The sequence below is a fragment of the Myotis brandtii genome, unplaced genomic scaffold (assembly GCF_000412655.1).
Source record: "Myotis brandtii unplaced genomic scaffold, ASM41265v1 scaffold165, whole genome shotgun sequence".
In the NCBI taxonomy this organism is placed as follows: Eukaryota; Metazoa; Chordata; class Mammalia; order Chiroptera; family Vespertilionidae; genus Myotis; species Myotis brandtii.
Genome location: NW_005356042.1, coordinates 10,703,782 through 10,720,619, shown reverse-complemented (window position 1 = coordinate 10,720,619; position 16,838 = coordinate 10,703,782). Strand labels below are relative to the sequence as shown.

Here is a 16,838-nt window from a genome sequence, read left to right as displayed (position 1 = left end):
TGCGCCGCCCGGCCAGGACGGGCCCATTTTTGGGGAACTGAAGGGGGAGCCAGCCCACAGAGGCACGGTGAAGCCTAAAGAGCAAGCTGAGCCAACAAGTCAGATGTCGTGTCTGAGACTAACTGCATTTAAGCAATATTCTCTGCTGAGAAAAACGACGTGAGAGCTCTCCGAGTTTCACTTCTGCCGCTTCCCCCACGCGGCCCCCTGCGAAGGAGAGACAGTCCAAAGTTTGCGCCCCCGGTGGGCGGGGCTCCAGGGCGGCGGGGACTGCCATTGGTGGCTTTGAAGGCGCAGCGGGCGGGAACAGCTGTAAGAAGTGAGGCGGCTGGCGGTGTGAACGGTAAGAGAGCCCCTAACGGCATGGAATCGGGCCCCAGAGGGTGGAGAAGGCCCGAGAACCCACATCCCAAGCCTCTGAGGCAACTTTTTGGGACTGCCACACGCCCCCAGGCGGGGGACTGGCGCTTGGTCCCGGCTGGAGGCAGAAGGGCTGGAACTACGGATGAAGCTGGCTAGCGCTATGACGCTTGGTCGTGACCTCACATCCGCCCCTGTGGGGGCGGGGCTTACGAAGGCGTGCGTCAGAGCTGAGCCGCTCCGAATGGTCACGTGACGGCCTGCTCGGCTAGCCCAGCCTTAGGTTGCTGTTTTGCCCAGTGTTGGGTGTTTTGATTTTTCAGTTAACCTTGGCGTCCTTCCTCTTAGGTCCATGCAGCCTCCCGCGTTACTTCTTATGCTCCTTGTTGCAGTTCTTTGGCGGTGTAGTTCTATAGGAAGGTTACTTAAAAGGGCTCTTTTCTGTCATGCGTTCATTCAACATATATATCTGGAGCACCTTCTATAAGCCAGGCGCTGAGCTGCATGCTAGGAAATAAGAAATTAGGTCGCCGAAACCGGTTTGGCTCGGTGGATGGAGCGTCGGCCTGCGGACTGAAGGGTCCCAGGTTCGATTCCGGTCAAGGGCATGTACTTGGGTTGCGGGCACATCCCCAGTAGGAGATGTGCAGGAGGCAGCTGATCGATGTTTCTGACTCTCTGTCTCTCTCCCTTCCTCTCCGTGAAAAATCAATAAAATATATTTAAAAAAAAAAAAGAAAAGAAATTAGGTCATCACAGGGAATCAGAGTTTACGCAAGAGTTTTCCGACTTTGTTAGTGAGATTAAGTGCGCTCTTTCTACCAAAATTCTTCAGAATGGCATTCTACAAACTTTACCCAACATTTTTGGAATCTTCTGAGGCACTCTAAAATGCAGAATCTCAAGCCCTACTTGGTGACTTGAGTGTGTCTAGCATGCATAAGTGCTCCTTAATTTGTTACATGAATTAGTAAATGAATGAATGGTTTCCATATTATTGCCTTCAAAAGTTCAGAATACTCTAGCCAAGAAAGGAGAGAGAGCACTAATTTTTAAAAACTCTAAAAGACATTTAAATATACAGCTTACGGAGAAAGTTATTAAATTCTCTTGTTAAAACACTTTGCAGATTGCCTGAGAAACAATAAAATAAACATTTGGGTGTTTGACCTACAAATCAAAATCCCAGGCTAAAAATATGATTTTTTTAAAAATTAACTGTTAAGTTAAACTTGTGCTGTTTTTGTTTTATTACAGTGCCAAAGAAATGGATGAAATTGTTGCCGAGTTTATCAAGAGGACCATCTTGAAAATCCCAATGGCTGAAATGATGACAATCCTGAAAGCCTGGGATTTTTTGTCTGAAAGTCAACTGCAGACCATAAACTTCCGGAAGAGAAAGGAATCTCTTGTTCATGACTTGGTTATGCTTTGTGAGGTAACAATATTCAAAATGATTAACCTTGAACTTCATGCTTTGGTTTTTTCTTTGTTCCCTTTGTCCAAAGAGATTTAAGGCAGCTGCTAAGCTGTGAAGTGATGAGGCTACGTACTACCATAGTGGAGAAGACACTAATTTTTAATTGGCTTTTCAGCTTATCAAAACTGCTTACAAATCATTAAGAAAAAAGTGAATACCATGTGAGAAAAAAACAGACAATTCAAGTAATGAGCAGTATTCTTTTTATACCTATGAGATTGTCCACGATGAAAAGATAATACTCAGATGTGCTGGTCAAGTTGTGTAGAAAGAGATACTCTTTCACATGTATTTATTTATTTATTTGCTTTTTGCTTTAAAAAGATTTCAGACTTTCAGAAAATTTGCTAGTACAAAGAATTCCCATGTTCCAGTATACCCTTCCCTTAGTCACTTTTAAATAAATATACTTTATGACCCAGCAGTTCCACTTCTGGAAATTAATGTGGGTAAAATCATAAAAAATAAAGAAATGTATATAAATATAATTGATAAACATATGTATGTAGTTATAAATATGTAAATATATATAAATAAAGACGTTAACTAGCATTGTTTATAAAAACAAAAAATTGCAAACAAACAACTATACATAGAAGATGATTATACTCCACATAAAATATTATTCAGCTATTAGAAAGAGTAAATTAGATGTTTGTGTGCACATTGAAAAAAACTATATGCTATGCATACATATAAATGTATAATGTATAAAATAGTGGTTCTCAGCTGGGATGAATTTTGTCTTCTGGAGGGTACAATGTCTGGAGACATTTTTGGTTGTCAAAACTGTAGGTGTGGGGTGCTACTGGATTCCAGTGGATAGAGGCCAGGGACGCTTCTTAATGTCTTACAACAGCTCTCCACAACATAGAATTAATTATCTGACACAAAACGTCAGTAGTGCCCAATTAAGAAACCCTGTTGTTGAGAAGAACAAAACAAAAATTAAAAGTGATGAATGAGGAGTAAATTGTGGGAGAACAGGTGTAAGTACCTGTACTAAACATGAATCAGAAGGTGTATTTGTTACTTAACGGGAGAGTAGATCGGAGACAGGTTAATAAAGTATTGAGAGGGTGCTCATAGTCTGTCCTAAGCAATTCTAAAATGTGCTGTGATTCTAGGGTAGAATCAAACCGATAGCCATGTTTACTGAATATTTTACCTTTTCTTTCAGGAGAAGCCTGCGAATGTCAATGATGCTGCCCTTTTAGACATTATTTGTAAGTTCTGGTGGTTTGTATTTATATTGAACCAATACAGTTTCATCAGAGAGGTAATATTGTAGATAAGGGCTCAAGTTGACCTGGTGTGTAAAATCCCAGCTCTATCGCTTACCAATCCTGTGTCCTTTGCCAAGTCACATTGCCTTTCTAGGCCCCAGACTTCTTCTAGTAAATAGAAATAATAATAGCACTTGTTAATATAATAACATTATAATAATATAGCACAGGATCGTTGTGAGGGTTAAATGAGATCATGCTTGAAAGGTTCTTAGCACAATGACTGGCATATATAAGTACATATTAATAGAATTGAAAATATATTTCTGAAAATTTGTTCTTATAGTGCATCTTGTAAGGGATGTAAAGATTAAAACTGACTGGACTTTGCACGTGGTGTGGTCTAGGGCAGCAGTCACCAACCTTTCGGACCTCGCGGACCACCGCTTGGAGACCACTGGTTTAGGGGGACTGAGTGGGAGGAGCACACGTGGCTCCGGGGTTTATAGGTGCAACTAGAAGGACAGTGGAGCCCCTTGCTAAGTAAGATAGGGAACACTAGAGGTGGACCGTTTATGTCACAAAGATCATAGATTAGCCTAGGACATGTTCTGTTTGAGGAAGTGTCTTCATGTATTTAAGTCCTTGCCACTTAATCATGAACTTTTGCATGATGTTTAATGGAATCATTACAACAAAAATTTTAATTTCTATTATTATTATAACAACCTTATTCAGAGATCAGTTAGCAGGCTATCTTAACTCTGAAATACAGAATCAAGAAAAAAATACCAGAAAGGAACAAAAGCGCTTCAGATGCTGTCTCTTGGGCAGGCATCACATTGTGCCAGATTACACCTGTTTAGACAAAACTTAGGGAATCAAGAATTGTCAGGCCATTGCTATAAATGGGGTGAGAGGGAGATCTGGGGACACCAGGCACCAAATATAAAACAAAAAAAACCCCACTAAACTGTAGGAAGGACAGAAAGTAAAAAAAGCACAGTAAGTTGGTGCCCTTGTGTGTTGGGGTCAACAGCCCCTTTTTATGGGATACAGAGCACCTTGGTCCTAGGTGCAAAGACACAGGGATGCAGGTGGAGGTCAGTACAGGGACAGAGTAAAGCCGGATGATAATGTAGTGGGATTGAACTTAAAAACTTCCTAGGTCCATTTTTACTCCAAGACACTCTTAAGTTTATAACTCCTGAAGAGTGTCTTCTATATCATTCATTCATTCATCAGATATAATACGGAGTGCCAGCCAGTGTCTAGACACTGAATACAACAGTGCACAAGACAAAGTTGTGTATTCCACAGGATTCTAGTTGGGGAGACAAGCAGTATACAAATGACTACCTAAATATATGATGTGATGTAGGATAATGGTAAGTGCTATGAAGTAAACTAAAGCAGGGTGGGGTGGGAGGGTCAGTTTGGGTAGGGTGATCAGGGTAGGCCACTGCATAGGAGGCATTTTATTAGAGACTAGATGAGGTGCAGGAATGAAGTATGCAATGAGCTAGAAGAAGAATGCTCCAGACAAAGGAACACCAGTTATGGGGAGCACACCATCCCTGGCATGCTCAATAAATGCTGCATTCTGTGTGGAAATAAATGATCTGACTTAAGAGTAAATGCTAAAGCTCTACTAGATTGAGTAATTCTTTATGACGTGTTTTATTTGGAGTAAATTTCATCCATGTAAAATTTATCTTTGAATAAAAATGTATAACCGAATTTATAAATTACTATTTTCTCCACCTTCGTGTTATTAAAAATAACATGAAGGTGGAGAAAATAGTACAGTACTTAAGCACAGTACAGTACTTAAAAGTTCTATGATATAATAGCAGTAAGTTCTTCTTCCCTCTCTCAGATACTCAATTTCATCGGCACCAGAAAGTTTGGGATGTTTTTCAGATGACTAAAGAACCAGGTAACATTTTCCCTTTTAAAGTAAACATTTAGCGGGCCAAGGGGTTCAATGGGGAAAAGGGGGGACATATTTAGTACTTTCAACATAAAGATTTTAAAAAATAAAGAACTTATCTAAAAAATAATAATAATAAAGTAAACATTTACATTTGACATTTTGGCTATTTAAAAATGAATAGCAGTATGTTCCTCTTAAATCACTTTTTTTCCAAAATGAGGTGATTATTACTCTTTTTTGGGAAAATGAAAAATATATTTGGCAATGCTGTGTCAGAGTACCAGCAGCATCTCTGTGATTTGAATATTATTGCTCTTTGAGGTTATACAAATGCTTGCCTCAGGGTCTTTGAAATGTATTTATTGAAGACATTGTAGCTCCCTTAATTTTTCTTAATTTATCTTTTCATTTTGACAGGTGAAGATATTGACCTTTTTGATATGAAACAATTCAAAAGTTCATTTAAGAAAATTCTTCAGAGAGCATTAAAAAATGTAAGATTAAAATCTTTCTGAACTTCAATGAAATTCAATTCCATGCATCTGTGCTACTACCTTTTTTTATTTGTAAGAATTTCAAATAATATTATTCCATACTATTCTAGTTCATAACAAGAAAGAACTTTTTATTATGCAGACTTTCTGCTCACCTCTCTCTTTTAAAAAATATTTTTAATTGATCTTAGAGAGAGGAAGGAAGAGGGAAAGTGATATAGAAATATCAATGATGGCCGAACCGGTTTGGCTCAGTGGATAGAGCTTCGGCCTGCGGACTCAGGGGTCCCAGGTTCGATTCCGGTCAAGGGCATGTACCTTGGTTGCGGGCACATCCCCACTGGGGGGCGTGCAGGAGGCAGCTGATCGATCTCTCTCATCGATGTTTCTGGCTCTCTATCCTTCTCCCTTCTTCTCTGTAAAAAATCAATAAAATATATTTAAAAAAAAAAAAAAAAGAAATATCAATGATAAAAGAGAATCATTGATCTGCTGTCTCCTGCACGCCTCACACTGGGGATCAGCCCACAACCCGGACATGTGCTTTGACTGGGAATTGAACCATGACCACCTGGTTCATAGATTGACGCTCAACTGCTGAGCCACATGGGCTGGGCTCCCCTCCTGAGGATCTTATTTAACTGCAACAGATTTTACTTAAATAGCCATGGGTGCCTAGTGGCTCTTGTTATGGTTAGTGCAGCTCAAAACCACCCACAGAATCTTTCTGCCATTCCATTTCCACAAGCACCACCTTATTGTCGTAGGTTTGGGCAATCTCTCCTTCATTCTCTTTCCATGTTATTCTGTCTTAGTCCTCCTTACATATAAAAGCATGCCAAAAAATCACATTTGCCATGCTATGGCTGTCCTCCTTAGAGTAGTAGTGTTCCCTCTTTTTTCATACACAATTCTTTGATCTTTCCATCACTTTACCTCATCCTTTGTAACTTGTCATTCTTTCTACGCATCCACTTGTCAGTGAACATATTTTCTTTCTTAAAATGACCCTTCTTCATGTGCTTTGAACCCATCTCCTACATCCTCATAGGGCCTACATCTTTGTTTTTCTCTCTTCTTTCACATTCTCAACCCCTTCATCTACTGATGCCTACTCTAATGCTTATAAACATGCCTAAATCCTAGTAAAAGTACATCCATTCTCCATGCTCATCTTTAAGCATAAAACTCTTGGAAGGAAATATTTCTTGTCCCTCATGTAGGAGTCCCTTCATCACCACCCCTTCATTTTTCTGAGGATCTTGCTATAAGAATATAAGATGGAACACCTGGTATCTGAGGATCTTGCTATAAGAATATGAGATGGAACACCTGGAGGCCGGCTGTTCAGAATTATACTGATTCTGTGGACGCCTTTTTTTTTTTTTTTTTTAGCCCATTGATTTTTTTAACCTTTTTTGGATCGGATATAGACCCTTATGAAAATTTTGATATGTGATACAGCATGTCTCTCCAGAAAACATACATTTAGATTTATATACCTGACTGTGCATCCAATTCAGGGAGGTCACGGGCTTCTTGGAGCCCTCATTTGAAAGATTCTCATTCTGGGCTTGAGAGACTACTTGACTATGTTGAGTGCTACCAGTTTTCTCTCTCTAGTTAAAGTGTTCCCTCCATATATTTTATTTAGTCTTGATTTTACAGGTGTTTTTACTTTGGTAACGTGACGCAAAGAGGCTATTGAGAATAAGACCCTATCTTCCACTCAAGGCAGTAGCGGTCCGCTTGTTGGGACCAATCGCTGTGCTGCTCACTCAGGGAGGGTCAGACAGCTGTGCACCCTCCACGCCCAGGACTGGGGAGGGCTCCTTGTCTCCTGCACCAAGGGGATTTAGAAAAGCAGCCAAATAAAGAGTGGGCAAAGTCAAAGCAACTGCCTTCTTAATGCCAGCAGTCACGTTACAACCAAATTACTGGAGTAAGGTATAAGAGGGTGGGAATGAAGAGACATGGGCCAGCCAAGTACACCTGTCTCAAGTACTGCCTTTGCAGGGTCTGAGCTCTGAGGGAAAGCTGAGTCAAGGGGGAGCTAATAACTAAGAGTAGGCTACTGAATTCCAGACGAACTGATAGTCATATTTAAAAGTTTAGGAAGGTCTACATTTTATCCATGAAATGGAAACCAAATAGAATTTCCTATTCTCATCACATAACTTTCCTTTAATTTGTAGCATCTCAGCTAAATGCATAAAAACATTAGGATTAATATATTTTTAAGCCTATATATATTCATATATATTTTAGTGTTGCTATTAAATTTAATAGTGCACCCTAGTTCTATGTTCCATGCAAAAAAGGCTCCATTTTATAACAAATATCATTTGTAAGGCTGCCTTCATGAACTCTTACAGGTAGAGGAACAGTTTTTCAGGACAAGCCCAAGAAATTATTGAAAAATTCTGATATCACACCATGATTGTAGGTTTTTAATTTTTTTTTCTTCCAAAAGACTTTGCAAAGCAATATATATGTCTGCAAAACAACCCCAAAATATTTTCTCAAAGATTCCCAAAACACTGTAAAGAAAAGTAGGAGAAAAGACTGTGTGGAAGATTACAGTGACATCCTTCACCCCTAGAAAGCACATGTTGGTGCTACAAGATTTTAATTAGGAAACTTAAATTTTCTTTTTTAATAAGGTATCAGTCACCTTCAGGGACGCTGAAGAGAATGCAGTATGGATTCGAATTGCCTGGGGAACACAATGTAAAAAGCCAAACCAGTACAAACCTACTTACGTGGTGTACTATTCCCAGACTCCGTATGCCTTCATTTCTTCTTCCAGGCTGAGGAGCAGCATTCCCCTTTTGGGTCAGGTATGGAACCAGTTACTACAGCTATAAAGTTGTATTATCTTATCTCAAAGGTCTATGTAGGTTTAAGCACTATGTAAAATGCCACATGTAATTCTTGATTTCCTAAAATGAGGAAGAGTGGTTCTTCTGCATATGGGAAAGTGGTATAAGCATTGGTTCGGAGCTCTTCATTATTGTCTTTTAATCTAGAAGTAATGCGTATTTAATGTAAAACTTCAACCAACACAGAGGTCTTTAAAGATCACCCCTTAGTCTTTTAAAACTTCATATCCTTTTTCCGAATCCTATTTACCCAAAATAATTACTGTTAACAGTTTTGTTATTTCCTTTCAGATGTTTTATTACAAAAACCAGAATAGCATATCATCTGTCATTTGCTTTTTTAACATTTCCATGTGTTTCCATATGATACACCTCAACTTTTTTGTGACTGCATAATTTGCCTATTAATAACATTATTTTCATTTGTAATCATTTTCCTTACATTCTGTGCACAAGAAGGAGCCTCTACTCACAGCCTGCTTCTTGTTATAGCTCTGGCTTCCTAGCATCTTTCCCCCGAATAAGCCATCCCTACGTAGGCCTGGCAACTGCTGCTGCTTCCAGTCTCTAGTGCCGTGGTTCTCAACCTTCTGGCCCTTTAAATACAGTTCCTCATGTTGTGACCCAACCATAAAATTATTTTCGTTGCTACTTCATAACTGTAATGTTGCTACTGTTATGAATCGTAATGTAAATATCTGATATGCAGGAAGGTCTTAGGCGACCCCTGTGAAAGGGCCGTTCGACCGCCAAAGGGGTCGCGACCCACAGGTTGAGAACCGCTGCTCTAGTGGCACCTCGGTGCCAGAGCTACCACTTAAGCTGGTTGTAGGTGAGCAGCTCCACCATCCAGGCTCCATCATCTCTAGTAGAGCAAGCACTCCACAGTATGGATCTACGAGCCTTAGGATCCTGGCGGGCAGACTTGCTTGTCATTTGAATTCCTTGGCTCTTTACTGAAATGGCAGAAGGATTTCTGCTACATGCTTCTACTTCCCTTTAACACTTAACTCTGCTTCTTTATGTTTGGGATCTTTTCCTCCTTAATATATACTAGTAGTGGTGGTTCATAAACTTACAGCCAGATGAGTCGCCCCTGCCACAGCTAGTTTAAACATTGCCCCACAAGCTAATGTTTATTTCCACTGTGAATCTTAAGGCAAACTTATCTCTATCCTCTAGTTCCAGGTAAGTATTTTATTAATTCTGTTTCTGCCTTCTAACTTGCTTCTCCAGATAATGGGAAGCTTTTATAAATTGCATTTAATATGTACTTTTTTCTTCAGTATTTGTCCTAAAGTATACATATTTGCATTTTAGTGTGGCAATATCATTGTAATATTAGATGACTGGTATTCCAAAATGGTAACATTTAAGTATTCATTGTTTATTCCTAAGTCTGAACTTAATGTATTATAAATCCTAACTTTAAATAGGAACACAGTTCTAAAAATGGTATAAAAGATTTTGCATTTATGATAATTTTAATGCCATTAGCCTTTTTTTGTCTTTTAAAAAAGCTGAGTAACAGGACATGAGATTACATTTTTCTGGGTTTCTCTTTTCACTCTCAAGTAGAAAGTATTCACTTACTGCCACTCTTAATTTTACTTTGACAAATACTGTAAATACAGGAATAGACACAGTAATCCTAATATTCTTTCTAACTTTCACTTTAAGGCACTGACAGTTGCTAGCAAACACCATAGGATTGTGAAAATGGACTTCAGAAGCCGATATCTGGACTCTCTTAAGGCTATTGTTTTTAAACAGTATAATCAGGTGAGCCCATCAGTGACTGTTTAAAGTTAAGTCTCCATTTTCTCTTTACAAGCCACTGAGCAGGTGGGAAGTTCACCGATAACAAAAGGAGATCCCTTCAGGTACTACTGAAGCAGAGAAAACTTTGTTAGTTAACATTACAGGAAACAAAATAATGAAATGCCTCACTATCATCTTTTTATGATCATATTTTGTGTTTTATACTGCTCATTAGTTATTGGAGTCTGTTAGATCCCAGTTTCCAGATCAGCTATTCTAATTAGAGTTTATTTTCTCTTTAGAATAACTTAGTGCCTTTTTAAGCTAATTACAAAAAAATTAATTCTACTACTCTCTTCTATTGCAAGAGAAAAGTAGAATTATTTTTTTGTCCCATCAGTCTAGTAGGTGATACAGGGGTTAGAAGTAAAGGCAAAAGCATTGGTTCATTAAGTCCGACAATTTATTTATTTGTTAAAATTATTTAAATGCATTCAATGTATCATCTACTTTTAATTATAAGAATGGATCTGGCCTTACAGGTTCAGGGTTATTTGCTCCTGTGCATGGCATCTGTGTGCTCATATGTTCAGACTCCTGTAGATGGGTCATTAATACCCTATGTATATCTTTGAGTTCTTAGATATATTATACATGGTGGGGCATAAGTAGGTTTACAGTTGTTAACATGGAAAATAATACAATGATTAATAAATAATACAAGACTAAACTCTTGTGTTTTAATACGATTATAAACCTACTTTTGCCCTATCCTATATTTATATACTTCATCTGTTCTACATAGAAAGAAGTAATGGCTCTCTGTAAGCCCTCTAAGGAAAACATATCTAACTTTAAGAAGTTAGATAATGATTTTTCTCCCATAGCAGCCCCCTCCCCTCTTACCAAACACATTCCCATCAAATTGCTATCAACTGTTTTGCTCCTAGGAAAATACACATTGTCAAATACTTAATTATAAAAACAATGGCTTTAGTGGGGGAAGGTCAGAGAAGGGATTTGAGAAATTCAGACTTGAAGTAGGAAAATTATTTTTACAAAAGGAATCACAGTGAGTTTTTTGGAGTTATAAAGACATAGCATAAAGCTAAAACTTCACATTGCAAATTCTGCCCTGATTTCTCTAGCTTTTGTACTCACCACCTATTTCTTCCACATCCATTTTTATGATAACAAAGTATAGACAGAGCTCCTCAGGCAAAACAGCCACGTTGCTCACCCTAGATGTCTCTGCCAATATCCTGCTCTAGGAGAAATGCTCCACTCAGCCTGTATATGGGCTCAAATCTCTCCTTGTTTGAAAAAATAAATATAAAATTTGAGCCCTGGCTGGTGTGGCTCAGTGGTAGAGCATTGGCCCGAGCAACGAAGGGTCTTAGTCTCAGTTCCCAATCAGGGGCACATACCTGGGTTGCAGGTTCGTTCCTGGCCCCAGTCAGGGCGTGTACGGGAGGCAACCAATCGATGTGTCTCTCTCACGTTGGTGTTTCTCTCTCCCTTTCCGTTCCTTCTACTCTCTTTAAAAATCACTGGGGGGAAAACTCCTTGGGTGAGGATTAACAAAAAAAAAAAATAGGTAAAACTTGACATACTTTTATGTACTAAAACAAATAATAGCTGTACTTCAAGGTGTTAAAATCAGGAAAACATTCACTTTTTCTTTTTTCTCTCTAGACTTTTGAAACTCACAACGCCACTACACCTCTACAAGAAAGAAACCTTGGGCTAGATATAAACAGTATGTGTGTTTTAAAACAAAAACTGAAATTTGAAAGTACACTTTTAAAAATGAAAATTTTTCTATCTCAGCAATTTGTTGGCAATAAAATGAAATGGTACAGCCATTCTGAAACATTTTTATGGCTTTCCAATGGCATAGGAACGGCTATTGATTTCGTATTAAGTAAAGAAAGCAGGAAAGAAAATTTGTGTATTTTATAATTCCAGTTTAAAAAATACACTTTTTATTCTCTGAAAAAGGGCTATACAGGAATATATAAAATGTTAACAGTACTTATTTCTGTGTGGTAGAATTATGAGTGGCTTTTATTTACTTTTTTATCAGTGCTTTCCAATTTTTCTACAATAAGAAAATATTACAATCAAGAGAAGAACCTGTAAACATTATCTTTAAATTATACAAGCAAGTTGAAAGGTTAGGAATTAAAGGGGGATAATTTAAGGATGAAATATACTCCTAACAGCTCTTTTATTTGAAATCTTCCATCTATAGTGGATTCAAGGATCATTCATGAAAACATAATAGAAAAAGACAGAGTACAAAGAGTGACTCAAGACATTTTCGGAGACTATCCTCAACCAAGACTAGAATTTGCACAGTATAAGGTAGGACATTGCTATAAACTATCTACAGTTATCAATATATTTTTTTTAATTGATTTTTTTTTATGCAGAGAGAAAGGAAGAGGGATAGAGAGTTAGAAACATCGATGAGAGGGAAACATCAATCAGCTGCCTTCTGCACACTCCCCACTGGGGATGTGCCCGCAACCAAGGTACATGCCCTTGACTGGAATCGAACCCGGGACCCTTGAGTCCGCAGGCCAATGCTCTATCCACTAAGCCAAACCAGTTAGGGCTATCAATATTTTTTTAAGAGAATAAAACATCTAAGTGAACTGGTTCTAAGAAACTTTCTTATTCATTTGTCACTTTAATTTTATATAATCAATTTATGAGTTAAAATAGACTTCTATAATATTTAGTAAGTTTCTCTATTAATAAAGAAGACCTTTGGAAATTTTAAATTTGCCTTTTCATTTCATCTTCCATATTAATTCAATTAATTATAACTGGCTATGATCTATTATTTTTGAGGGGGAAAAATTGTAGGCTATACCTTTCTAATCCATCCATACCTAGAACAGTACTTACAATGCAGTGGGTGCTCATAAAGACTTGTTGAATAAAAGAGTGAATAAATAAGTCATTATATAGTCCAGTTGGTATCACATGGAGAAAAAACCAGTAGCCTAGTTAGTTTTGTAAACCTAGCTCATCCCAGAAGTGTACCACTGCCCACCAAGAAGACCAGTGTCAGGGACAAGCCCATTGCCACCATTACAAGAATTCAAGGTTTTGTCATGATCATTAATCTCATACTCATGCTCATACAACACTCTCCTCCCCTTAAAGACCTCATTAAAATTCTTTCTGCTTAGTGCCCCTACAGGCCACACTTCAAATCTGCCATAGATCTGCTCATTTAGGCCTAATGCTTATTTGGTTGGATGTGTTTTCAGTACGAATAGCTCATTAACACCTTTCAAGTTTGGTTCCCTGAATGGCAGGTTTTAATCCAGTTCCTTTAGAAAGCGCATATTGTGCGACACTGGTTCTCAAAGTGTGGTCCCTGGACCAGCGGTACCAGCATCACTTGGGAATAGATAAGAAATGTGGATTCTCGGCCCCACTTTAGTCCTAATGGATCAGAATTCTGCAGGTGGGACCCAGCAGAATCTGGTTTTACACGCCCTCTCTAGCTAATTTTGAACACTAAAGTTAGAGATCCACTGAAGGAGTATACAGAAGATTTAATCTACAAAATTTCCCTTTACATATATCTTAGAATGGCTCTATTCTATAAGTCAAGGTGCACATTGATGCATACGTGCTACTAATTTTCCCCCACTTCCTATTTTGAAAAATGTCAAACCTTCAGAAAACTTGCAAGAATATTACAGTGAATATCCATGTCCCCTTTGCTTCAATTCACCAGTTGTTAACATTTTGCCACAGTTGCTTTCTTTTTCTTTCTTGATGCTGAACCATTTGAGTTAGTTGTAGGCATTACTCAGTCTTCAATTATTTCAGCATACTGCCTCTAAATGCGAAGGATCACTTTAAGTTTTAAAAGAAATTGAAATTAGAATCTAAGAGCCAAGTACCTATTAAATTAGCAATACTTGGATATTTGATAATATTAATTTTTTTATGTGTGGTAATGTAAGAGGATGAAAAGAGTCCTTTTTAGGTGTTTTTAGATACATACTGAAATATTTACAGATGGAATACTATGATGTCCTGGATTTGCTTCAGAATAATCCAGTGTGGGTGGGCTGGAGGGAATGGGAAGAAAGGTAATAAATGAAAAAATACTGACCATTAGTTGATCATTGTTTCAGCTCGGTGATATGCACATGGGACTCATTATACTGTGCACCTTACTTGTGTATGTTTTTTTTTTTTAATCTTCCATAATGAGAAGTAAAAAAGAAATCATGGTAGTGATTCAAAAGACATGACATTTTTATATTGAAATAACAGGTTACAAAAGATAGTGCTAATTTTCCATTAAGAATGCAAAATAGGCCCTACCTGGTTTGGCTCACTGGATAGAGCATCAGCCTACAGACTGAAGGGTCCCAGGTTGTACAGATACAATTCTGGCCAAGGGCACATGCCCAGGTTGCGGACTCGATCTCCAGTAGGGGGTGTGCAAGAGGCAGCCAATCAACGATTCTCTCTCATCATTGATGTTTCTATCTCTCTCTCCCTTTCTCTTCCTCTCTGACATCAATAAAAATATATTTTTTTAAAAAATGCGAAATAGGACACCTGCGGGCAAAACTGCCATCCAAGGTCTCCTGTGTGTCAGGCACTGTGCACACTTAGCATTTTGTGTGTTCTATCATTTGATATGCTGGTTGCCCTCTACATTTTCAGTTAGCAAATTAATGCTTCTCTCATCCATTAAGCCCTGTATTTCTTGGTGATAATAATTAGTGAAACGAGTAATCCAATTTTGTTACATGTTGCCATTCCAACTGATATATTTAATAGTCATTTATAAATATATTTGTTGACAGCTTGAAACAAAATTCAAAAGTGACGTAAATAGGGGCATCTTGGCTGAAAGAAAAGAACCTCTCCGGTGCCTAGTAAAGTTCTCTAGCCCGAATCTTCTGGAAGCATTGAAATCCTTAGCACCAGCAGGTAAGTAGTCAGTTTATTTTGCAAGCTAGAACAATTAACAGCATACCTACGTTCAAACCTCCCTTTGCTGACTAATTACCTCTGAGCTTTGTCATGACCAGTCTGGTATCCCATCTTACCCCGTATTGCATATTCTGCTTCTGCACATAATGAGGGTCCATGATCTTGCCCATTTTTAAACTGACTCAAATCTTTGTCCTGTGATTATTTTAATTGTCTATTTTTCTTTTTTTAATTTCAGGTATTGCAGATGCACCACTTTCTCCATTGCTCACTTGCATACCCCAAAAAAGAATGAATTATTTTAAAATTAAAGATAAATAAGACATATATGGTTTGTAAGCATCACATCTCCCTGACTATATTGCATACATGTTTCACTTCATGGCTAGCTATTTTAAACATGAACCCTTAATATTGACAATTTTAAAATGTTCAATATAATTGTTGGGAATGATTATTTCCTCTTCCACTGTGTGCTCCCTCTTCCTCATATCCTGCAAAGCATAGCAGTTGTGGGTCTTTAAGTGACAGGATGTCCTTTTTCTCACACCTGTCTCTCCTCTATCCTAGAGAGGTCTGGTTCCAATTGCTAGTTTTTAGGAATTTTCTCTTAAGCTTTGGATCACATAAAGAAATACCAAGAAACTATACCCAATTCAAAACTTTCTAGGAGAATCATAAACTTCGTACATTCAGAGGGTAGACTTGGGTCCATTAAGTTATTATTGCAGGAGGTAGTGTATCAGATGATTTAGTTTTATAAAATAATGGTTTCATTGTAAATATACTTTTCATAATCTATTTTATCATACATATGACATTCAAACTGACCAATTTTATACTGATTTGTGAATAAAGATATTTAAAAACAGATGGAAATCAAAAAGAGGCTTACTGTACAGATACATAAATACAATCAGAAAAAGGAGTTAAAGTATGCTTTATAATACAACTAGGGGCCTGGTGCACGAAATTCGTGCACTGGGTTGGGGGGGTGGGATCCCTCAGCCCAGCCCTCTCACATACTGGGAGCCCTCAGGCATTGACCCCCATCACCCCCCAATCGCAGGATCGCCCCCTGCCCAGGCCTGATGCCTCTGGCCCAGGAATCATGCCTGGGCAGGGGACCCCCAGACCCCTTCGATTGCTGGCTCTGCCCCCCGCCCAGGCCTGATGCCTTGGCCAGAGGAGTTGACCCTCATCACCCTCCTATCGCCGATCACCGGATCGGCCCCTTGCCCAGGCCTGAGGTCTCCGGCAGAGGTGTCAGGCCTGCGCAGGGGACCCCCAGCTCCCACCATTCCTGGCTCCGCCCCTGCTACCCACGATCTCTGGCACCGCCCCTGCCAAGACCTAAGGCCTCTGGTGGAGGCATTAGTCCTGGGCAGGAGACCCCCAGTTCCCCACGATCTCCCACTCTGCCCCTGCCTAGAGCTAAGGCCTCTGGCCAAGGCCTTAGGCCTGGGCAGGGGACCCCCAGCTCCCCACGATCTCCTGCTCTGCCCCTGGGTGCGGGGCTGGGAAGCCGCCGCCAGGGACGCTGGCGGCGGATGCTTCCCTGACCCGCACCCAGCTTCTGTGGTCATGGATCCCAGAAGCTGGGTGCGGGGCTGGGAAGCCGTGGCCGGGGACACTGGCAGCGGACGCTTCCCTGACCGGCACCCAGCTTCTGTGGATTCTCCGATCATGGCGGGGGGCAGGGCAACGGCGGCCCCCAGG

The 16,838-nt window shown here is 39.3% G+C and overlaps 1 protein-coding gene across 1 annotated transcript; it reads left to right on the top strand.

Moving 5' to 3' along the window:
* The first annotated feature begins 92 nt into the window (after positions 1 to 92).
* CENPN (centromere protein N) lies at positions 93 to 15,989 on the top strand. Its single transcript, XM_005862592.2, has 11 exons — positions 93 to 343; positions 1,618 to 1,798; positions 3,021 to 3,066; positions 4,946 to 5,005; positions 5,420 to 5,496; positions 8,160 to 8,336; positions 10,059 to 10,160; positions 11,835 to 11,898; positions 12,394 to 12,506; positions 14,990 to 15,116; positions 15,358 to 15,989. The coding sequence occupies exons 2-11, from the start codon at positions 1,628 to 1,630 to the stop codon at positions 15,438 to 15,440; spliced, it is 1,020 nt and encodes a 339-aa protein (XP_005862654.1). The 5' UTR covers positions 93 to 343; positions 1,618 to 1,627; the 3' UTR covers positions 15,441 to 15,989.
* The last annotated feature ends 849 nt before the right edge of the window (positions 15,990 to 16,838 follow it).

Coding starts and splice junctions, on each gene's coding strand:
- CENPN (XM_005862592.2), top strand. CDS start 1,628: ATGGATGAAATTGTTGCCGAGTTTATCAAGAGGACCATCTTGAAAATC. Junction 3,067..4,945: donor TGCCCTTTTAGACATTATTT/GTAAGTTCTGGT, acceptor TCCCTCTCTCAG/ATACTCAATTTCATCGGCAC. Junction 5,497..8,159: donor TTCAGAGAGCATTAAAAAAT/GTAAGATTAAAA, acceptor TTTTTTAATAAG/GTATCAGTCACCTTCAGGGA.